The 23,787-nt window shown below is 54.7% G+C and overlaps 1 protein-coding gene across 1 annotated transcript; it reads left to right on the top strand.

Moving 5' to 3' along the window:
* The first annotated feature begins 463 nt into the window (after positions 1–463).
* Positions 464–23,779, top strand: CDH15 (cadherin 15). The gene is made up of 16 exons (XM_084812464.1): positions 464–757; positions 1,647–1,701; positions 4,330–4,448; positions 6,971–7,126; positions 8,732–8,887; positions 9,721–9,865; positions 11,086–11,246; positions 11,589–11,717; positions 12,949–13,134; positions 13,675–13,928; positions 14,467–14,606; positions 16,547–16,777; positions 17,778–18,017; positions 18,626–18,762; positions 19,305–19,463; positions 22,537–23,779. Exons 1-16 carry the CDS (start codon positions 464–466, stop codon positions 22,732–22,734), a joined length of 2,760 nt encoding a protein of 919 aa, XP_084668590.1. The 3' UTR covers positions 22,735–23,779.
* Positions 23,780–23,787: the final 8 nt, after the last annotated feature.

Raw genomic sequence — 23,787 nt, 5'->3', positions numbered from 1 at the left:
TGCTGAATGGGGTAAGCTATGATGCAGGGAAGGGGGATCCCCCCCAAAACAGGCGGAGGCACCTTCATCCATGGAAGGCAGACCCTGTATCCAACCGAATTTTTGTAGCACCCTCCCCAAATTAATTCCAAACTGTGGCTTGGAGTTTCCAAGCACTGGGATAGCAAGTGTTAATTCCACACACTCCTTTCTCAAGGGCTGTGTGCAGTGCAGTGGGGTGAGGGGGGAGACAGGCCAAGCACGCAGCGCCCAGGCCACCTCCCCGCCCCCCAGCCTGCCATCCGGCGCTCCTCTCCCAGGCCCCAGACCAGCCGCAACACACGCGCTGTCCGTCAGAGCCCGGCCTCGGTTATTTTAGCCCCATCCAAAGCAGTGCTGCTCCGTCTGTGTGTGAGAAAGCAGGGGACGGGGGAGGCTGCTTCGCTCTGAGCTCTGCCGAAGCACCAGGCGCAACCAGTTCGCCATGGGCACCCTGCTCATGCTCATGGCCTCCCTGCTGGTGGCCCTTGGGGCCCAGGTAAGCACAGGGCAGGGCAGGCATGTGGGCGAGCTGGCCAAAGGCTCGGCCTGGGTGGAGCGGGGTGGAAACGGACAGAACACCACTGGTTATGAGTGCGGGGGGCAGTCTTCTCCATCCGCCAGGACATCAGGGACTGCCCCAATTAGATGCAGGATCCTGGGTCCGTCCCAGAGAAACCTCCTTCTCGAGACCCCATCAGTGGCCTCCACTCACCTCCAGGGTCCAACTGATGGCTTTGTTTGTGGAGCTTTTCTCAGCCTTCTCCCCCCCCCCCCCGGCAAGGTTTATGTTGAGCCAAGAATCCTCTTGGCTTTGCCCCACGACCTGATTTCAGTAACTAGACTCAACATGTGGAACAGGGGTAAGGGGAAGGGTGCCTCTGCACATGTGTAAAGTGCTGTCCATTCACAACAGGAGAGGGTTTTGTAGTCTTCTCTGCCGTTGCTCTCAGCAACTGGCACATAGCCGTCTGGATTATGAAGACGATGTGTGGCTGGCCCCCATCTGGCAGCAGTGGGCCGGGGGGGGACTATTCAGTTTTGGGGGTCCTTCCAATCCTATGCTTGCTAGGGGCAGGGTCAAATTATGGGATGCAAAGGACTGGGGTCACAACCCCTGACCTGTGGTGTGCTGGAGCTGGGGCTCCCGGGGACGCCGCGCGGGCACCTGTTTATTAGCGGGGCACGGCTGTCATCCGCCACCCCGCTCAGGCTTCCCTGCTCCCCCCGGGCTTCGCTGCAAACCTCACACCAGCTGGGAGGAAATGGATTTTCCCAGGAACAATTTATGGTTCCCTGCTGCGATGCAAAGTTTTGGGGCGGCTTGCTCCCTCTCCACGGGGCGAACAAGACCCACCCGCTCTGTCAGAGAGCTGCTCCAGGGGGAGATGGAGGCGGCTCGGAGTGGTCTGTTGATGTGGACCAGCACCGCCGCCTGTATTTTTGGACTCTTCTGTGGGGCGTGGCTATGGGGACTGTCATGAGGAGCGTCTGCTTTTCAAACTGTACCACTGCACCACTACACCCTGAGTCATCACGCTGCCCCTCCGTGGCCATCTAAAATGGATAGCTATGGGGGGCATAACAACAGGCTAAGGGGGTGGGCCCCTCTGGTCCTCCGCTTGTAGTTCGAGCACTGGCTGCAGATGGAGTCCCATGTTCGTGCATTGTGTTGGCGCATGTGTGAGCCCTGCCAGGTCTGGCAACAGGCACACAGCACTGGAACGTGGCTGCAAGGCCCTCTTGGGGAGGGCTGCTCTTGGTAAGCCTGCCACCAGAAACGATCAGTTTGCACATCTGCACATCTGCAGATGAGGAAGAGCCACATGGCACCGCGGAAGGCTTCTTTGCCTGTTGCACTAATGCACAAATCTACCTTAAAAGCCATCAGCGCCTGGGGAGTGGGAGCAACGGCTTGCATGGGGTTGAACAACCTGCACCCCAGTTCAGAAGGGAGCCTCCAAGCCCCTGGAAAGTACTCTGCTAGGATGTGCTGGGGGGGGGGTACCAGGAGCTGCTATTACATCCCATTTTCTGGCTTTGGCACCAAGGTGAGCATCTATGTTGATGGAGGTGGTGGAGCTAACCTCCCAGTGCAAAAAGTTGCCTGTTTCTTTAACACTGAAACACTGGCAAATGCTGTGGGTCCCCCCCACACACACACACCCTTTTCCTTCCCCGTAACTCAGGAAAGTGTACTTCTGCCAGGGGTCTTTGGATCTCTCCAAATTTCAACACCCAATTTAACTATTTAAAGGACTATTGGTAATGTAGATGCACCCTTTAGATGCAGAGAGAGTCAGGCGTCCTGTAAACACGGACCACTGCTCCCTCTGCCTGGGTCTCCTTAAGAGAAAGGGGATGTCTCCAAGTCCAAAGGTGGCTTGCTTTTGGCCCAGGGGTGGCAAACCTCAGGTCCAGGGGCCAAATCCAGCTGAATGGGATTCCCCAAATGGCCCTGTCCCCCTGGTCTCACCCACTTTTCCCCAGCCACTGATTGGTGGTTTTCTGGCTCTTATGCATAACTGGCTGGGGGGATTATGGGAGCTGTAGTCCAACAAATTGAGAGGGCACCAGTTTGGGGAAATCTGCCATGTACTTCCTGAATGCCAAGCTTTGGTACTCTGTCTTCCAACGAGCTGGACCATATCCGTTGCTTTGCAAACACTCAGAGACTCTGGACTCCTGCGAGGGCACAGGATTTCTTCTCCCCTCCCCTGTAATAACTAGCCACTCTGGCACAGCAGGGCGGGGGGGGGGGACCTTTCATCAGATTCCTGGAGTCCTTTATGGCAGAGGGCGAGGAGGGCGACGTGACTCAAACTTTGAATAGCCAGCCGTTGGATATTCCCCTCCTCAGAAGCAGTGAGGGAGGCATCCTCCATCCACCCCCTTCTGCCAGCTGCAGAACAAAAGAGCATGAAATGGCTGTGCTGGGGCAGCTGTGAGCATAAAAATGCAACCCAGCCCAGTGGCGAATTGGCAGGAGACTTGCATTCCATGTGGCTTGCATTAGCTCCGCTCTGCAGCAGGGCCTATCTTGGAGGGGGGGCGCGGGGAGGTAAGTAAAGCCCCTTAAGTAAGACCAAGGCACTCCCCCCACACCCCTTCCAGCTACTTGGCCCTCATATATTGCCGGGTGCCTTCACAGACCTCCCTCCCACCGTCTGGTTTAGCTTTGGCCTCAGGTGGCCAGTTGTCTTCTGTTTGAAGCCGTCCCGCATTCGAAGGGCTGTCCAATGCAAGTCCAATTCAAAGATGAAGAGCCATCAGAAAGGAGCGCTAAAGGGCCTTGAACTTGCCCAGCCGCAGCACCTGGACGGCAGACTGAACTGGCAGGCACACGGCTCACCTGGCCACCGCCTTCCCCACTATGGGGCGATGGACTTTATTTCTATTTCACTTATGGTAATCAGTTCTAAACGTGCCTCTAGACCTAAAAACTGTATGCAAATCAGAGTCATCATTCATCCTGCCTGTTTGGCGATCTGTATGTGGCCACCCTGCGTGCAATGGCTTGTGCAATGGCTTACACTGGGCCAAGGTTCTATTTCACACCTCGGGCTGCTTTGGAGCACCAGCCCAGCTGCTGACGAAGGCGTGGCCCCTCCGCGGAGTTCCCCAGCCTTATCCTGCACCCTGATGCTCAGCAGCAAGGGCCTCCCAACCCAGTCCCCGAGCCTTCCTCTTTTTTCCCAAAGGGGCCTCTTGGCTTGGCCGAGCAAGGCAGAGGGAAGGGATCCTCTTACGGGGTCTGTGTGTGTGTGGGGGATTCTTCTATGCGCAGGAGTCTGCGCGTGTGCATCGGCGCTCGGCCACCTGCTGCAGTGGAATTTGGGCCTGGGGTTTGTGTTACATTTCAGGGCAAGGGGGGAGCAGGAGAGAAAGGGTGCAGGGGCTGCATTTGGCAGAGACACTTCTGCGGGTGTGAGGTCACATTTGTGCAGGATCAAAAAGCATTTGAACAAAGGAATGGGTCTCTGGACAGAGTTTGCCAAAGCTGTCTGGCACAGCATTGCCTTTGCCTGGTGACAGCACTGTTTGATTAGCAGGGAAGCTAACGTCATCTCCCCCCACCCCCACCCCGGCTGCCCTCACCCCCAGGCTTCCTTCTGAGCATAGCTGCAGTTCTCACCCTGGCTGCCTGGGGTGGCAGCAAGAATGTATTTTCCCAGCAAGGATATATTGTTCCCACAAAGTATTGGGAGGGACAGTGGGCCTTGATTGGGCAATTAAGACCCATTGGCTTACAAAAGAGCTGCTCCTGGTGGAGCTAAAAACTCCTAGAACCCGTTTATTGATATGGTTCAGCACAGCTGATACGGATCAACATTGGGAAGCTGGGGTGCGGGGCAGGTGACAAGGGAGAGGGCCTTCTCTCCCCACTGAGATCCGCCTGGTGCCATCATTGCCATCTTTTCAGCGCCAGGGTAAGACTTTCCTCCACTCCCAGGCATTTGGTGACATGGGGGGGGGGGTGTATTTTAATGTCCGTTTTTTTTTATTAGGTCCTGGTATCTTATTGTAACTGTTTTTAGCTGTTCTACATTGTTTTTGAATGTTGTATGTCGGAGATTTTATATTATGCTTTTATTATGTTGTATTTTTGGTTTGGACTTCTTGTGAACTGCCCAGAGAACTTGGGCTGTTAGGCTGTATAGGAATGGAATGGAATGAATGAATGAACGGCAGCTGCCTATATGTTTGGCCTCTTCTTGGCCAGGGGGATGCCCTGATGAGCATGATGCGATTCCAAATGTACCACTGTGCCACTCTCTGAGAGAGAGGTGCTGGATTCGACTCAGGCTGACTGGCAGAGCAGGATGGAGAAGGGTCTCATTTTAGAAGCTGGTCACTGCCCAAGAAAGATTGGAATAATGTGGGAAAAGACCTGTAGAGTCAGATTTTCTCAAAACAGAAACAAAAATAGATTTCACAGGGGAAGACTGAGACGCAGGAAGCTGCAATCAACTCCCTTGAGTCAGAAGCTCAGCACAGCACAGCCTGCACCATGCCAAAAGCTGAGCTGAGATCCTGTCCAGTTCACAGGGAAGGGTGAAGAAGTCCTGCCATTGATATGCAGCTGCTGGCTGGTGGGGGGAGATGGAGGGAGAAAAGAGGAAGTGGAGGGGGGCAGTGGAACATTCCCATCCCTCCCTGCCTCTGTGCCCCACAGTTGCCTTTCTTTTTATAGCCAACAGGTTCCATTGGCATCCACACCCTGATGGAATTTGGGGTTGAATGAGAGTCTTTTGTTAGGAGAGCATGCTAGGACTCCTGATAGGATGGGATGCCTTGCAAATAATAATTCCATCAGGGATCCTCACCACTGTCTAAATCACTGGCATGACTCAAGGAAGGGCAAGATCCCACTCTCTGGGCAATGTGCATCATCAAGGCAACAGCTGCCAGCACATCTGTCTGTCTCTCTGCAGTGTACCCCCCACAAAACCCAACCAGGAACTCATCTGATTGCCTATCAAATAGGACACTGCTGGGCTCCCTCCCTGGCATTGACCTGCCTCCTTTTTGTCCTCGAGCAGCACCTGAGCTGGATACAGCCCTTCTCTGCACATTTCTCTAGGATATTTCTGTAGGCCCTTTCCCCCTGCTCCCCCTGCAAGCCCTGCAGACATGCAGCTGTTCCCCACCACAAAGGGCTCTAGGGTTACCGTAGAGGAATGCCCCACACCTGACGCCTAGCAGTCACCGCAGCCCACAGCTAGAGAAGTTCAGCCTTTGGTCCCTTGAGGGAAGGAGCAGCGATTGACAGGGATGCTGAAATGGTGGAAGTGGGAGGCAGCCTTGCCAGGCAGAGATGTTTGCCTCTGAGGATATTTATTATATATATATATATATATATATATATATATATATATGATTTCTCTATTGCCCAATAATAGCTGAAGCTCTCTGGGCAGTTTACAGAACAAGCCTTAAAACCATAGAACACATTAGCATAATAAAACAGAATATAAAAACATTTAAAAGTTTAAAACAGAATAACACTCAAGTAAAAACCCCAAAATAAACTCCAGCAGCAGTGCATGGATCCTAAAACACACCAAATAGAGAGAAGGAGGATAAAGAGGCAGCTTTGGGGCTGGCCAGGAGGTCTGACCAACTTCAAGCAGTCCTTCTGGCGCCATTAGCCCCATTAACATGTTATTTGGTTCCTAAGAAAAAAGTGCATGTTTATTGTCTGGTTCTCCAATTCCTGTTGGCAAGTTCATTGACAACAGATATATCTGCCTCTTCCATGTGTCTGAAATAGAAACTCATCCTTTTGGGGGGATGGTTTAGCTTAGAAAAAAGGCAAGTAAAGGGGGAGATGATAGAGGTGTGCAAAATTATGCATGGTGCAGAGAAAGTGGATAGGGAGACATTTTTCTCCCTCACAATACTAGAACCCAGTGGGGTCATCTCATGAAGGTGATTGGTGGGAGATTCAGGACAGATAAAAGGAAGGGCTTCTTCACACAGCACAGAGTTAAACTAAGGAATTTGCTACCATGGGATGTTGTGATGACCACCAGTTTGGATGGCTTTAAAAGGGGCTTAGGCAAGTTCATGGAGGAGAAGGCTATCAATGGCTACTAGACCTGATGGCTATATGCTACCTCCGGTATTGGAGGCAGTCTGCCTATGTACACCAGTTGCTGGGGAACATGGGCGGGAGGATACTGTTGCATTGTTGTCCTGCTTGTGGGCTTCCCACATGCAGCCTGTTGGCCACTGCGGCAACAGAATGCTGGACTAGATAGAGCCTTGGCCTGATCCTGCACGGCTCTTCTTATGTTCTTATGTTCTTGCAAACTTCTCTTTGCAGGTCTGGCTATTGGCAACTAGCAAAATGCTTCACATGACAGGCAAATCCCTGTGACAGAGCAGTGTTTAATGATTGGCCGGCAAGCTCCAGGAACACTGACGTAGCTCTTCTTTTTCTTGGCAGGAGATCTGCTGCTCTAAAGAGGAGGTCCCTAACAGCCCCCCAATATTGTACCTAAGGCAGCAGAAGGATGGAACAGGAAGGGTGAAGAGGGCTTGGGTCATCCCCCCAATCAGTGTGTCAGAGAACCAGAAGCGGATCCCTCACTTTTTAGTGCAGGTAAGATAGGGTATGGGCAGTTCGGGATGGAATTCGCAAGCTGTAGCCTTCCAACAGTGATGGGTAGAGGTCATCCAGAATAGGGACCAAAGGAGGGAGGGGTTGGGGGCAAAGAGGTGACTTTCATTGCCCTCCCTCCCCCCCTGTGAGATGCTGCCCTGGTTCTCTGCTTCCTTCCTTCCTTCCTTTATTTAAAGGTGCAATCCAATGCATGTTGAGATGGAAAAAGAAGTCCTACAACTCCCAGCATTCCCCAGCTGGGGAATGCTGGGAGTTGTAGTACTTCTTCCATCTCAACATGCACTGGATTGCTCCCTTGAAGTATTTTTACCCATTCCTCAGTCAAAAAGGCTCCTGGAGTGGCTTAGATTCAGTCAGTAAAACAAGAGAGCCCTTGCTCGCAGGCTTACAATTTGAAAAGGCACAGCACAGAAGGAAAAAGGGATGGGGAGGGAAAAACGAAGCAGTCTTTCAGCAGGGCTGTTGGAATGGCTGGCTCTCCCCCTCACCAACCTCTGTACAGCCTGCTGGGACAGCTGCTGGTGTCAAGAGTAGAGGGATGAGGAGCCTTCATGGGGACCCCACCAAGGTCTAGATTGTGGCTGCTGCCTGAGGATCCTGTCTTGGAGGCGGAGGAGGTGGCTGGCCAAGGACTTTCCAGCTCTAAGACTCTGTGCAGGAGACGTCCTTTGGGTGCTGAGCGCCCTGCACACAAGCACAGCTGCCTACCATCACACAGCGCAAGATCTGATGCAGAGGCCACGGCATCCTTGAGTGCATATGTTCATTCTGGCCAAAACGTTGACGCTAGGTGTTTTGCATGCCTTCAGCATTGTTCATGATTAGGAAGATGCTTGCATGCTTGCTATTGCTGACCCCTCTGTCGCTTGCATGCACCAACATGGCAACCCATCCTTGCACAACAACGCACACACCCGTCAAGCCACAAACGCGTGGGCCGACACCTTCCAGGGACATCTCACTGTGCATCAAGCCTTGGAAGGGGTGTAATCTCAGTGGCAGGGCCCCTGTTTGCATGCAGGTCCCAGGTTCAACTCCCAGCATCTCCAGGGAGGGCTGAGAAATATCCTTGGCTGACACCCTGCAGGTCAGATGCCAGTCAGTGTAGAATCTAAAAACTCTCTCATCCTGACGGCCAAATTCCATTTCAGAGAAGTTCTCAGGGACCGGATTCCAGTGATGGGTGGGGCCGTAGGCAAAAGGGGTGGGCCAAATGTACAAAAACTACCCTCCTGTCTTAGCTTAAAGCTCTTGTTGCTAGTAAATAAGCCTTAGGAGAGGCATGTCAGCATTTTGGAATGGGGGAAAACTGCAAAAACTGGGAAAACACTGTATGATTGGTGGCCAGAGGAAAGGGTGTGGGGCCAAGGAAAGGGGGCGAGGCCATCTGGGGAAGCCTGCACCCCTGATCTAGATGATGGACCAAGGGCTTCTATTGATAGAAAGTGGCTCCCAATGTTCCTAAGCCTGGCTGGAACTTACGTCACATCTGGCTACAGATGGCAGCGGGAGGCGACATCCATGGACTGGAATTGATGAATGGCCAGCCCTTTCCCACTCTGTGGGGTCTGTCTCCCTTTGTAGATCAAATCGGACCAGCAGAGGCCTGGGGGTGTGATCTACAGCATCAAGGGGCCAGGGGTGGACGAAGAACCCAAAGATGTCTTCTCCATTGATAAGCTCACTGGGAAGGTCTACCTCAACATGATGCTGGACCGGGAAAAGAACGAGCGCTTTCGGGTAAGGAAAGCCTTTGACTCCTGCCTTGTTACAGTCTGGATCCGCCTGTCATCGGTTCACACGTTCACGCAAACTCATATCTATCCACATGTACTTGATCAACGTGGAAATATTGGGATCTTTTGCAGAGGCGTGACACATGCTCAGCTGTGGGGGAAATGAGCTGAAGGACTACGGGCTTCTCATTTCCCACTGATGGTTGTTTACAGGTTCTTTAGATGTCATTGTGACCCTCCAGTTTCACTTCTATATCTAAGGAGCACTTTCGGCAAGCTTTTTTAGAGCAGGGAAATGTGGTATTTAACTGAAAAAGCAAAAGAGACCACTTTTTTCAGGTATATTTGTGTTTTTCCACTCTACCACAGTGCCACCTAGAGGTTATGGAGTGGAACAGCAGGAAAGGAAACTCTTCGTGTGGTGCTCAGATCTCAGTTCTACCACAAAATCAAAAGTAGATTCAGTAGATTAACAGCCTTGTGTAGAAGAACTCTCTGACAAGGCTTCAGATTAAAACAGCCTTGCCCTACCTGGTGTCCTCCAGATATGTTGGACTACATATCCTATCATCCCCAGCCGTGGCCAATGGGAATGATAACCTTTCGAGATAGCCCCCTCAGCTACTGTTTTAAAAAGCTATACAGGGAGGGGCATCATGATTTGGACAAAACTTGTGGGGGCAATTAAAGCGTGGAGGTTGTCCATTTCCACATGTGCGCGCACCCCCTGCAATCCCTGCATACTTTAATCCCAGCACCCGCCTGGGTGTGGCGGAGCCCTTGCTCCTGCTCTCGGCCCCCCTCAGCACTTGCATCCTTCTGCTTTGCCCACCCCAGCTCAAGGCCTTTGCGCTGGACCTGGGTGGAGTGCCTCTGGAGGAACCCACAGACCTGGAAATTGTGGTAATGGACCAGAATGACAACCGGCCGCTCTTCCGGCAGGGCGTGTTCACGGGGCGCGTGGTGGAAGGAGCTGTCCCAGGTGGGTGCACCAGACAAGCGCATGCACCCCATGGTTCTTGCTGGGTAGGGCTGGAACAATTCTCTGCCTCTCCCAGCCCTCCCTCTAACTGGGGAGTGGGGAAGGGAAGCGGCCCAGAAATGCAGGTTGCCAGGTCCTACAGCAGACGGGCTGGAATGGGACCAGAAGGGCTGGGCATAGCTACAATACCTATGCCCTGATCCCGTGAACGTTTGCTCGGCTCCCTCCCAAGTATGGCTGCCAGGTCTCCTGAGAGGGGGGAGGAGCCTGTAATTGATGGGGCCTTGTAAGTTAGGGTGGGGCCTGGCGGGGTAGGGGATGAGCTTGGGAGTGCTGGGAGAAAACAGGGAACTGGACTGCTGGGTCCAAGCAGAGCCTGGTTGGTGTGGGGGCAAAACTGCAAAGGCTCTCAGCAGATCAAGCGGCAAAAAGGCCTTCATTCCAGCCCCTGAGATTTAAGTCCTGACCCTGAGGAAGAGGTGGAGACCCTGAGACTTTGGGTCAGACCCTGCAAGGTGGAAACAACCCTACAGCCAAGTAAGTGTGTATGGGACTGCAGCCTTAGTGTTGTATCAAATACTAGTCCTACTTAGAGTAGACCCATTGAAACAAATGGGATTTAAGTTCGACCAACATTGGATACAACTCTTAGTATTTCTCTACCACTTTTTCCTACATACTTATAATGCTTCACATATATCAGGAGTGCAGGACCTCAGGCCTGGGGGCCAAACGCAGCCCTCTGGGGGTTATCAGGTGGCCCTGCCCCCTTTCCCTCCACCCCAGTCATTAGGAGGTTTCCCTGCTTTGGTGCAGCTTTTCCCCCATTCTAAAAGGTTGACGTGCCCCTCCCAAGGCTGAGTGACTGGCAGGAAAAGCTGGAAGCTAAAGCAGGCTGCCATTTTTGTTGTTTTGCTCCTGCCCCCTTGGCCCCGCCCACCACTGGAATGCGGCCCCCGAGAGCTTCTCAGCAGTGGAATTTGGCCCGTGGGATGAAGGAGCCCCAGCAGCCCTGACGTACAGTAGATACTGTTTCCGTCGTACTTCCAGCAGGGCTGGATTGTCCCCTGTGCCTGAGGTGCTGCACGCATGGAGAAAGCGAGCTCAGGGTGGACGGGCCTCCCCAGTCTGGTATCCTCCAGATGCGCTTGACCGCAGCTCCTATCCTCCCCAGCCAGCAAACAGTCTGACCTGCTCGAAGGCAACTTTCTTGCTCCCAGGTACCTATGTGGTGAAAGCAGAAGCCACCGACGCGGACGACCCCGAGACCGACAATGCGGCACTGAGGTACTCCATCCTGGGGCCGGGAGCGGGAGACGCCTTCACGGTGGACGAGCTCACTGGCGAGATCCGGACTGCACAAGCCGAGCTGGACCGGGAGGTATGGGCCTCTCCGTCTGGGCTGCTGCCGGGCTGGAGATGGATTAGGAAAGCAGGGGCAAGCCGTTCGAATTCGGCACGTCCTTTTGCTTTGTGGAAGCACGGAAGTGCTTTGTGGAGCTGTAATCCAACGACTTTTGGGAGGCCACAGGGTTCCCCATCCCTGACCTAACCTTTGCTGGGGTTGTGAAATTGGAGACACGGCAGCTCGGTCTTCTCTGACATCGGGAACATTTGGAGGGACATGCAGACCCTGGGCCCAGTGAGCGGTCTGTCTGTTTGCCTCCCCGGCGCAGGCCTTCTTCCCCCGCACCGGCCTGAGTGTCTGGCACTCTCTGTGCAGGTGGTGGGCATTTACAACCTGACGCTCCAGGTGGCGGACATGTCCGGAGAGGGCCTGGCCACCACAGCCACGGCCGTGATTTACGTCGACGACATCAACGACCACCCGCCCGAGTTCACGGAGAAAGAGGTGGGGAGCCAGCCAGGCATGCTCACTGGAGCGGCCCCAGGCCAGCTGGTGGGAGAGGACAGTAGAGCGGACTCCTGGCAGGTTATTTTCCAGGTGTATCTGCTGGAAGCTCCTTCTGTTCCTTCTTGGCAATGTAGGGAGTTACCCTGTGCTGAGGGCAGGGGCGTGGGGGGGATGCGGTTTTGCCTCCCACTCTCTCCCCCTCATTTTAAAAAATCCACTCTTGTCCTGGAACAGGAAATGATCAGAACGGCTGAATCAGTGCAGGCAACAGAGTGCACGAAGTCTGGTCCCTAGCAGGCTGCCCTTGCCAAGCCTCTCAGCAGCCTTTAATTAATATTTACATTATGATCTCACCTTTCCTGGAGGGAGTTCAGGGCAAGCAACAGGGTCTCCCTGCTTCCCAACATATCCTCCCAACAATCCTCTGAGGTAGGTTAGTCTGAGAGGTAGTGACCAGCCCAAGATCACCCATTAATCATGGGTGATTGGGGATTTGAACCCAGGTCTCCCGTTCTTTGTCCAACACCCCCTGACTCATTTATTTTTAGGAAAACCGGTGTCCGAATTCTGAGATGTGCATGGGAAGGGAAGAGGACCCTGAATAGAATCTACAACCCCCCTGACTCACCCCCCCATCTTAACCAAATCATAGTGCCCCAAGCCTTCTAAAAACAGTAGCTAAACGGGCCATCACAAAAGGTGACGGGGCAACACCCCCCCCCCCAAATTTGAGCACTGCCTTTAGATGCCCCAGGACTGGCCATGCGTGGAGGTTTATAAAGGGGTTTGTCAGTTCAGCAAAAGGATCCTTCATCAGTTTGAATTTCCCCCTTTAGTCAATAGGTCCCACCTTCAAAGACGAGTGAGCCAAGGGGGAGAAGACGGTGCCGCATCAAGCATCCGCTAGCCGTTGTACAAAAGGGCAGGGGAGGCTGGTGGCTCCGATGTCAGTGGGGCAGTGAAATCGCTCCAGATTTCAGTCAGAACCAGTCAGAACTCTAAAGGATCTGTCCAAGATGCTCTGCACCTTGGATAGCTCCTTTACAATTCTTGACTGGTTCTGACTGAAACCCGGAGCGGATTCACCGCCCCACTGACATCGGAGCCACCAGCCTCCACTACAAAAAAGTGTCTTCTCGGCACAGGGAAGACCTGAAGTTGGAAGGTGCCCTCCCCAAGGGTGCTCACTGCCTCCCTTTTAATGCCCCTTCCCCAATCTCTCTTGCAGTTCTCCATGGAAGCCCCCGAAAGTAAACAAGGTGTGGTAATCGGGCGTGTGATGGTCCAAGACAAGGACCTGCCGGGCTCCCCCAACTGGCTGGCCAAGTTCACCATCCTGGAGGGCGACCCCGAGGGGGCATTCGCCATCCGCACTGACCCCCTCACCAACGATGGCGTTGTCTCCTTGGCAAAGGTAAGGATGGCTCTCCGGCAGACCCAGGCCTCGAGCCTGTTCAGAGTGCCAGGTTCGGCCTTGGAACAGCAGGCGCTTCTGAGCATGCCCAGAGTGTATTCCACCACTCCCCACCAAGTATCCCTAGCCTCTCTCCTTCCTGACATCTGAGGCTAGGGGTATGGATGCTGAAGTCAGAGGGGCTTCTGGGTTGGGCAGATCTCAGCCTTGGAACAGGTGAAGCAATGATAAGCAGAGTACCTCTGACCATGTGCTGAGGGCCTTTCTATCAGCATGGGCAGCTATGACCAGCCACTACCACCCTGGGAGGAGTGGCACAGGTTTCTAGCAATGACATGCAAGGCAGGTTTGAGGCTTTGCACTTGAGAAATGAAGATCTGGTTGAACCCCACAACAGAACGTGGCGGGGGCAGTGGGGGGGAGCAGAAAAGCTGGGAGGCAGCCAGCTGGCATTAAACCCTGGGTTTGCAGCAATGGGCAGTCCGGGGACACTGACACCTCCAAACAAGGCCTTGACGATTCTTTCTCACCATTCGCCAGGCCCTTGACCACGAGGAGCGGAACCGCTTTGAGCTGCTTGTCTCTGTCCAGAACCAAAGTCCACTGGAACTGACAGCCCCAAAGGCTGCCCGTGCCTTGGCCACTGTGCGGGTGCAAGTGCTGGATGCCAACGAAGCCCCCTTCTTCCGGGAGAATCCCTTGAGGGGGAGCGTGAATGAAGGTGACCCCCTTGGCACAGAGGTCATCCTCTGCCGTGCCAGTGACCCTGATACCCAGCAGGCTCAGGAGCTCAGGTGAGCTGGATCAGGATGCCTTAACATTTACCAGGAGACTCAGATCAGGTTGCTCAGTGGGGTCATGTGAGGCCTATTTCAAAGAGGGCCCGAGCGGAAACGGCACTGGGGTTCAGATTCCGCTGAGGGACTTGGGCGCTGTGGTGTCCTGCGCACCCACAGTTGCACAGCAAAGGTGGGATTTGGAATCTGGCACAAAATCCATGATCTCGGGAACTGCAGCTTCCTTTTCCATCTTGTTTTAAAACCAAGTTGCTAGCCCTCATGGCCAAGCCAAAACAAAAAAAAGCAACAACCTTTATAATATTTTCTATGAGGCTGGGCCCAAGCACCTCTTCCTGCCACTGAATGACCACCGCACCCTAATTCCTCCTCCCAGATATACTTGGGATTAGAGCGGTCTATCTGGTGAGAGTAGCCTCTGGGGGTGGTGGTGAAAGGGGGATGATTTTTTGCCTTTTGGGAAGCAAGCACTGTTCATGTACGTGTACGGACACACGCACACTCACCATCTCTCTCCCTGCGCTTCGTATCCCAGGTACTCCCCGACCTCGAACCTGGCCAGCTGGCTGCAACTCGACCCCGACTCTGGCCTGCTGCAGGCCCGTCAGAAGGTTCCGCCACGTTCGACGTTCCTGGGTGGCTGGTACACGGCGCATATCCTGGCCAGTGATAACGGTGAGACAGTGGAGCAGAAAGAAGAGACCATGGGCTGTACCCAATGTTCGTCGAACTTAAGACCCATTCATTTCGATGGGCCTGCTCTAAGGGGGACTAACCCTGGGCACAACTCAAAGGGAGGGCAGGGGAAACAAGCCCATTGCCAGGCAGGTTGTGGCGAGGGGGCACATGTTGGTGTGGATCCAATTATCTCGGTTGGATCCAGGACCTGCCTTCTGCAAGAGGAACCACTCTGCTCATGAGAGGTCCCTTGGCCCAATTTTGGGAGGTCCCTCCCACCCACCTCCACACGCCCCATTCAGCAGGGCCTCCTCACTCTCTGTGTAGCACTTTCAGGGGGCTGGAGAGGCGGCTGTGGGAAGGAGGGGCGGGGAGATCCGCTTGCGGCAGCGCAGCTGATCCAGCCGACATCTCGACACAGCCCCATCCTGGTATTCCTCGGAGGCAGCCCGCCACTCAGCACCGCTTGCTGGGGAGCACCATCAGGAGGAGGCTGCCGATTTCAGCTGCCCCTTAGAGATTCAGGGAGGGGCCTGGACATCCTGGAGGGGGGAGGGGGGCGGGCCCCCTCTGCTGTCCCCCTGCCCTTGTCTGTGGCCCTTGCCAGAGAGGCAGGACCAGGCTGAAGATGCGCAGCGGATGTGTTTGGATTACTGGCACCTGTACAAATAAAACTGTGACTCAGGTATGTCCCCAGCCCAAGTTACGGCAGCCTTACTTAGAAGTAAGTCCCATTCATTTCACTGCAACTTACTTCCAGGTCAGCACTGCAGGCCAAGTCCGATCATGAGGTATGCCATACACAGTTATCTGGTCCATTTTCTGGAGAAGCAGGAGTCGTTTTCTGCAGGGAGGCAGAAGCCCCCCAGGAAAGGGGATGGAGAAAGTGCTGATGTGAACGGATTAGGTTTCACTCTGGATACATGAGGAGAGTTAAGGGTTTGGTCCACTGAAGTAACTGGCTGGGTGAACAGGGCCACCTCCTCCCAACGTCTCCTGTTCTTCCAGCCTCAGGGGGTCTTTTCAGTGGTGGCGCCAACAGTGTGGAATGCCCTCCCCAGAGAGGCTCGCTGGGTGCCTACGTTGTGGTCTTTGCCACATCAGGTGAAGACCTTTTTTTTGTTTTCCCAGGCTTTTTAGCCCATTTTAAAACTATCCGTGCATTGCGGGATCTTTGCACCGCTGCTGGCATTTACTCTGGTTCTTCTATTTTGGTTTTATTCTGTTTTAAACTTAAGGTTATATTATGTTTTACTGTGTTGTTATATTTTTATGATTTTAAGTTTTGTTTTCCGAACTGCCCAGACAGCTTTGGCTATTGGGCAGTATGCAAATGCAAGCAAATAAATAAATGTTATAATTGCTGCACATTTGCAGAGCATATAAGGAAGGGGGGGCCTGATCACAGGAAAACTCTAGTTCCATGAGAGGCCCTCACCCAAATTGGGACTGTCCCCTGTTTGCCCCCCCCCCCAATATCTGGTAATCACCCCTCCATGTTGCAAGTCCATTCCTACAAACCCGGCATAACAGCCATTGTTAGATCGATGCCTAATGGACGTCTCTGACAACGGGGTCTTGCCAAGCACCCACCGCCTTGCCAAGCACCCACTGCCTTATTTTTAAAGGTTGCTGTGGTTGTTGCAGGAGCAAATCCGTGGTTTGGCATTCAGAGCCAGACTCCACCTCTGCCTTGCACTTCAATTCTTGGACAAGTCACTTTTCTTTTAGTCTCACAGGTTTGCCTGCTGGGAAATGGGCGTTTTGTGGCCCGCCCAGCCCACTGTGGCAGCTGTCCTGTGAATGAGCACCCCCGCCGCCGCCATGACAGCCATTTTCTGGGAGTGCCCACAGTGGTGTGGCAAAATCCCAAATGTGCCCACCGACCCCAAAAGGTTGGGGGATCCCTGCTCTCACATCTTCTGCTTTCCTCTTAGGAAACCCGCCCCTCACAGCCACAGGGACCGTCTCCATCGAGGTCCTGGAAGTGAATGACCATGCTCCCCACCTGCTGCCAGGGACCAGGGTGCTGTGCAGCCAGGGGGGCGGCTTGGTCCTGAGCGCCACTGATGAGGACTTGGCTCCCCAGGCCGAGCCCTTCCACTTCCGTCTCGGCCCTGCCGGCGACACAGCGCTGGCTCACAACTGGACTCTCAGCCACTCCAACGGTAGCCTCCTCGGGCCAGTGGAGATCAGTTCCCCGGGGGGGCGGGGAGAGACAGGCCGCATGCCCCGGAGAGGAGACGGGGCCGGAGCCTCTAGAGAGCGCACCCAGGAATCGCGGAGGGCCGCCATCTTTACTCGAAGGATGGGTTAGACTGGTCGACCGCAAACCTTTTACTTGATCCAAAGGGCCTCTCCCGAGCTCTTTATCTTGAATGGTGGTGTCAGCGTGCCGGAGCCTTCCTTTTTTTACATGGGAAAAGGAGGGATATAAATATCGGGGGGGGGGGATTCCTGCTTCACCACAAGACACTTTTGACAATAAAGCGTTCTTCACGAAAGTGCAGCATGGCCAAAGGAGCCCCCTCCCCTTCGCACGCACTCTGAGGCCGGCATTGCCGCTTTGGGGGCATGCCCCCTAAAAACAGGGAGGGGGCGCTTTTGCCCCTTCAGCATTATTGCAGCCCTACGCCAATGCATGCAAGGGATCCGTTAATCCACTGGTGAAACCCATCTGGCTGGTCCTTCTCCGTCTCGCAGCCATCCCCGGCACCCAAATGAGAGGGGAGCAGTACCAGCCCAAAGCGGAGGAAGATGGAAGGGGCCGAAAGACCGGCCTAGGCCTTGCAAGGATTGGGCGGGGGGGACTTTGCAGAGGATTGGTTGGATGGCAAACAGCCTCCCGCAACCCTGTGCCCTCCGGCTGTGGCAGACTACAACTCCCAGCATCCCCAGCCAGCATGGTGGGCATTGCAGCCCCAACACAGCTAGCAAGCACCAGGCTGGGGAATGCTGATCTATAAAGCACAAAGGCACCCATGAAAGGGCTGTCCCCACAGCACAACCCACGTGTGGCAGACGCTTGGGGGGCAGCAGGGAAGCCGTGGCCAACCCGGGGGTGGGGCGCCCACGGTCTCAGGAGGATGCAGGAGGAAGCAGCATGTGAGGGGGGCGATGCACACTAGTCCCTCGCCTCCTCCCTCAAGCCTCCCCTTGCCCCGCCAGCCACCCACGCGCTGCTGCGACCCCACGGAGAAGTGGCCGAAGGGCTCCACGTCCTGCTGCTGCTCATCAGCGACTCAGGGAAGCCGACACAGGTGCACGAGGAGCTGCTGAACATCACCGTGTGCGCCTGTGACGAGCGGGGCTCCTGCCAGGCTCGTGCTGCGGCGGTGGCCGGCGCTGTGGCCGGCCTCGGGTTTGGGGCCTTGATGATCATCCTGAGCAGCGCCAGCCTCCTTCTGCGTAAGTGTATGCAGCCTGCTGACACGCCTGTCCATCAAAGAGCACGGCTGGGGGTACTTTGGATGCCCAAAGGGCAGGCAGAGCTTGTGTTGGTCCTCCACAGGGCCACGGGCTCTAAGCGAGCCAAGGCGCGCACTCAGAGCAGGCCTCTTCAGCCACCATGTGGCATGTCCAGATCTTGAACAACTGCACCCGGGCCCCGTGTGGGAGCTGCTGTGCCATTCGGGCACAGGATTCCGCCGTATGGCGAGGCCAGCTTGGCTTCTGCCAGGAATGGAGCCCTTTTGGTAGCAGCCCCCGAGCTCCCCACCCGGAGTAGCTCATCTGGCCTTCTCCCAGCCATTCTTCTGAAAACGAGGGAAATCATTTCCGTTTCCCCGTGCATTCCCTGGGGGTTGCATGGGGGCTGCTGCCTCAACGCAGTAAGCACCATATGGAATGTTGAGCGCTGCAGCAACTGGGCGCCCTCCTGCTGTGTTGGACTACAATGCCCATCCTTCCCAGCCAGCATGGCCAATGGCTGGGCATGCCTTAGTGTGAGGGGGAAGTGTGAGGGATGTAGTTTGGTGCTCCCCCTCCCCTTTTCACATCCCCCTCTCCGTTGGCAGTCCTGGCATTGCTGGTGGCCGTGCTGGAGCCTTCCCGCCGCCGGGCGCTCCACAAGGCTCTCCTGGGGGGCTCCCAGGATGACCTGAGGGACAACGTCCTCAACTACAACGAACAGGGAGGTGGAGAAGAGGACCAGGTGAGCCCGGGAGCCTCGCAGGGGGCAGGGAAAAAGCAGCTTCGACGGAGAGCCAAGAATACGGGGCGGGCAGGTCCATCCACAAGGCACAAAAAGCCAGGCTCCAGGCCCGCTCTCTGCCTTCATGGCCATGCAGTCGGGGTTCCCACCACCCGAGCCCCCACAGACCCACGAGGGTTGCAGGGAACTCGTTGACTCCGTTCCGTCTGCATGCCGCATCTTTCCTTCCTTCATGCATGGAATCAGATTTTTTTTCTTTGGGGACATGGGAAAATTTTGTTCCACTTGCCGAGGTGCGCATCAGGGCAAATCTCCTCCCCCCCTAAAAAAACCCGGTCCGCGAGTCCACTGTGCAATTCAGGAAAAGGTGGCCTTCCGAAGAATCCGCTGGTTGGATTCATAGACCTCTGAACTCCCTGGAATCCACGGCGGATTCTCCAATGTCCTTCTCTCCCTCTCACCCATACCCCTGCCCACACGTCGAAGGTGGCAGCCGGGCCAGCAGGACCCAAAGGCTGCCAGTGCCCCTTCTCTGCTTGCAGGACGCCTACGACCTCAACCAGCTGCGCAACCCAGACCTATTCCCCCCACCTCCGGGAAAGCCCCCACGCCGAAGGGACGCCCCCTGCAGCTACGCCTTGCCACTGTGCCCCCGGCGCTTGCCGGCCTGCCCTTCTGGCATCGAGGACTTCATCAACGAGGTAACGAGGGGCTGAGCAGGCGGGCTGGGTGGGGGCTGCTGGAGCCGGGGGGAGACCACATGGGGCAGAGGTACATGTGCAAGGCGCCCTCCCCCGCCCACCCACCTGGGGCTGCTCTCTGCTCCACTGTGCTGCGACACAACCGCAGCGATGCAGGAGAAACTGGGTTTGGCCTGTCTTGATCTGGATTGTTCTCAGCTCGCATCATCCGGGCCAAACACAGCCTCAGACACAATCTGCAGTCGAAGTCCATACATTTCCAAGCTTCCAGTGTGATCATAGAATCATAGAATAGTAGGGTTGGAAGGGGCCTACAAGGCAATTGAGTCCAACCCCCTGCTCAGTGCAGGAATCCAAGTCAGAGCATCCCTGACAGATGGCTGTCCAGCCTCGTCTTGAAGGCCTCCAGTGTGGGAGAGCCCACCACCTCCCTGGGTAATCGGTTCCATTGTTGTAGTGCTCTAACAGTCAGGAAGTTTTTCCTGATCTTCAGCCGGAATCTGGCTTCCTGTCACTTGAGCCCATTATTCCCTGTCCTGCACTCTGGGATGATGGAGAAGAGATCCTGGCCTTCCTCTCTGGGACAACCTTTCAAGTCCTTGAAGAGCGCTATCCTCTCTCCCCTCAGTCTTCTCTTCTCAAGGCTAAGCATGCCCAGTTCTTTCAGTCTCTCTTCAGAGGGCTTTGTTTCCAGTCCCGATCGTCTTTGTTGCCCTCCTTTGAACCCTCTCCAGTTTGTCTGCATTCTTCTTAAAATGTGGTGCCCAGAACTGGACACAATACTCAGGATGAGGCCTAACCAGTGCTGAGTAGAGGGGAACTAGTACTTCCCGGGATTTGGAAGCTATGCTTCTATTAATGCAGCCCAAAAGAGCATTTGCCTTTTTTGCAGCCACATCACAAGCTGAATATGGGCCAACAATGTGATCGACAACAATTCCAAGATCCTTCTCACTTGTAGTGTCGTTGAGCCACGTATCCCCCATCTTGCAACTGTGCATTTGGTTTCCTTTTCCTAGGTGCAGAACTTGGCATTGATCCCTATTCAATGTCATTCTGTTGTTTTCTGCCCAGCGCTCCAGTCTATCCAGATCACTTTGAATTTTGTTTCTGTCTTCCAAAGTATTAGCTATCCCGCCCAATTTTGTGTCATCTGCAAATGTGATCAGCATTCCTTGCACCTCCTCCTCCAAGTCATTAATAAAAATGTGGAAGAGCAGTGGGCCCAGGACTGAGCCCTGCGGTACCTCTCCCCTGTGGTACCCCGCTCATTACCTCTCCCCAGTTGGAGAAGGTCCCATTGATAAGCACTCTGAGTCTGATTCTGTAGCCAGCTGTGGATCCACCGGACCGTTGTTTCATCTAGCCCACTTTGAGCTAGTTTGCTCATCAGGAGATCATGGGGCACTTTGTCGAAAGCTCTGCTGAAGTCGAGGTATGTTATGTCTACAGCATTCCCACGGTCCACACGGGAGGTGACCTGATCAAAAAATGAGATCAGATTCGTCTGGCAGGATTTGTTCTTGACAAATCCATGTTGGCTTCGAGTCATCACGGCATTGTTTTGAAGGTGCTTGCAGATGGATTGCTTGATCATCTGCTCCAGAATTTTCCCAGGGATTGATGTCAGACTGACTGGTCTGTAGTTCCCAGGTTCCTCCTTTTTGCCCTTTTTGAAGATAGGGACAACGTTAGCCCTCCTCCAGTCATCTGGCACTTCCCCCATCCTCCATGATTTCTCAAAGAGAATAGACAGCGGTTCTGAGAGTTCTTCTGCCAGTTCCTTTATTACTCTAGGATGCAGTTCATCTGGCCCTGGAGATTTGAACTCATTCAAAGGAATTAGGTGTTCAGAGTAATTAGGCGTTGATTCGAGGAACAAAAACAGTGTGTTCGACAGCACGCGCACCTTTGAAAAATGTGCATGAAAGAATGTGTACTTTTGAAAAATGCACAGAAATATGTGTTAATCAATGGGAGAAGAATGCGTACATTTCAAAAATGCACACAATTGATGCGTGCATTTGGAAAAATACGCACTGAACTATAGATGGATTTTCATGTGAAAAGAAAAAAGCAACGCTCACAATCTGATATGGACAGAATAAACTTCAAGATAGGATTTGGAGAACTTTGGCGGGCACAGGGTTTGCCGATTCGCCCTTGCCCACGCAGGCTGCAGCAGCTTTCCCCAACCTGGAGCCCTCCAGCTGTGCTGGACTACATGCTGGCTGGGAATTATGGGCATTGTAGTCCAAAACCTCTGGAAGGCACCAAGTCAGAGAACACTGGGCTCTTTGTGCCTCCCAAATCCCCAAAGATGCAACATTCGTCTCAGCACTCCAGCAGACTGACTCAGTATGAGGCATCATCCCACATTCCTCACGATTACAAGAAATCCTGCTCGCTCAGCCCCAGGGGAGCCACCTGCTCCTTCTCTACAGGGAGCTTGTTTGGTCAGGGATGTTGACAACAGCGGCCCCTAGCCCCAGTGTGCAAGATTCTGCGGGGGGGCCAAGACCATTGAATTGGTACAAAACCAACACAGGTTTGTGGCTAGACACCCCCCCATCCCGCCCCCCAAGATTCCAGCTGGTTCAGTCCACACATTCTCAAGCTCATCTCTGCAGACACGCGGTCGAACTGGGACCCATCCTGGGTTGGAGTGCAACTCCCATCATTCCCAGCCAAGGCCCATGTGAGCTTGGGATGATGGGTGCTGCTGCCCACCCCATCAGAGGGACACCAGCTTGTGGAAGGCTGACACAGGTGCTCGGCAGAAAAAAAACACAAGACCACCCCCCCAGCATGCGACTCCACAGTTGACACCCCAGCTCGACTTCTGCGCTGCACCCCCAGTTCCCAGCCAGAAGAGCGCGCTCTGCCATCCCATACAAGCCAGGCAACCAGAGGTGATGGCCAGGAGGGGGCAATAGCGTCACAGAGACGCCCTCTGCATTCGCGAGGGCTGGAACAAGGGGGGAGGGGGAGGGCACGTCACCCTAGGCCCGTCCCCGGGGACCACGGCCAGCTCCGCTTCACCAGCTCTACCTTTGCCCCCCCCCCCATGCAGGGCTTGGAGGCAGCAGACCGAGATCCCAGCGTGCCCCCCTACGACACAGCGCTCATCTACGACTACGAGGGGGACGGCTCGGCCGGGGGCTCGCTCAGCTCCATCCTCTCCTCCTTAGCAGATGAAGACCAGGATTACGACTACCTCAACGACTGGGGGCCACGATTCCGGCGCCTGGCAGAGCTTTATGGCCAATAGGGAGAGCCAGAAAGGGGGGGGGAGGAAATCCCAGCAGTGAAGGAAACACCCTAGCTACACCATGTAGACTCCACACCCCAGCACCTCTTTTGGGCTTCGGCTGGGGCGGATGCCTGCATCCCTCCCATGGCAACAACCACCGCCAATGGAAAGGGGGGGTATTTCTCCTTATGCCCCCTCCTCCCCCAGGTAGCCTTCCTGCGGGCAGAAGCCCCCTGGCCCTTGCAAGAAAGAAGAGCCTTGCCGCGTGCCAAAGAGACCTACTTGCAAGCCAGCACCGCTTCCTGGAGGAAAGAAGATCCAGGCCACCAGGGAGCCTGGCAAGGCAATGCAGCTCAGCACCTCCCTACCGTGCCAGGGTGGGAGCAGGCAACCCCCTACTCAAGGTCCACCTGGCAGTGTATCCCCCCTACAAGCTGCAGGCCAGACGCACGCAAGGGCCCAGAAGGGGGCTGCTTCAGGGACCCATCAGGATAGACTGTGGAAAGGGTGCCAGGCCCAGACAATGCCAGGGGTGCCCATCAGCCATAGCAACAATGGGCAATTCAAGGGCCAATAGGAGAAAGGGAGCCAGACAGAAACTGTCATGGTGGAGGGCTGCAAAGAAACTTGGGGGGGGGGACTGGAACAGTGCTGGAGCCCCAAGGAAGGCCGCAAATCATGCAGACAAGTGAGTTGGCAGGAGAAGACCCCCCCCCAAGACCCACTTCTAGCCACCCTGGATCAGGGAGGCCCTGGGAGCAGGGCTTTAGCCACACAGGGTGGGCTTGTGTCCCGACTGCAAAGTTTCTCTCCGAAGACCCCTCAGCTGGGCCGTGTGTGAATGTGGCTGCGTCCCGCCTAAACAAACAACGCTCCAATCCTTCTGGGAGGGGTAGTGATGCAGGCTACAGCCAACGATGCTCTCCTGTTTGCCAGACCTTGGCTGCAAAACCAGAGAGAGCAAGGAAAAGGCTCCGGGCCTTGGGCGCTGGATGAAGGGGCACCGCAGATGCGGGGGCGGGGGACGGTGATCCTCGAGATGCCCGTGGAAATAAAGCAGATGAAAAAAGA

The sequence above is a fragment of the Heloderma suspectum genome, chromosome 8 (assembly GCF_057233095.1).
Source record: "Heloderma suspectum isolate Gila_16-S chromosome 8, 16-S_ref, whole genome shotgun sequence".
Taxonomy (NCBI): Eukaryota; Metazoa; Chordata; class Lepidosauria; order Squamata; family Helodermatidae; genus Heloderma; species Heloderma suspectum.
The sequence above is the reverse complement of the archived record's forward strand: the minus strand, read 5'-3'. Positions and strand labels throughout refer to the sequence as shown.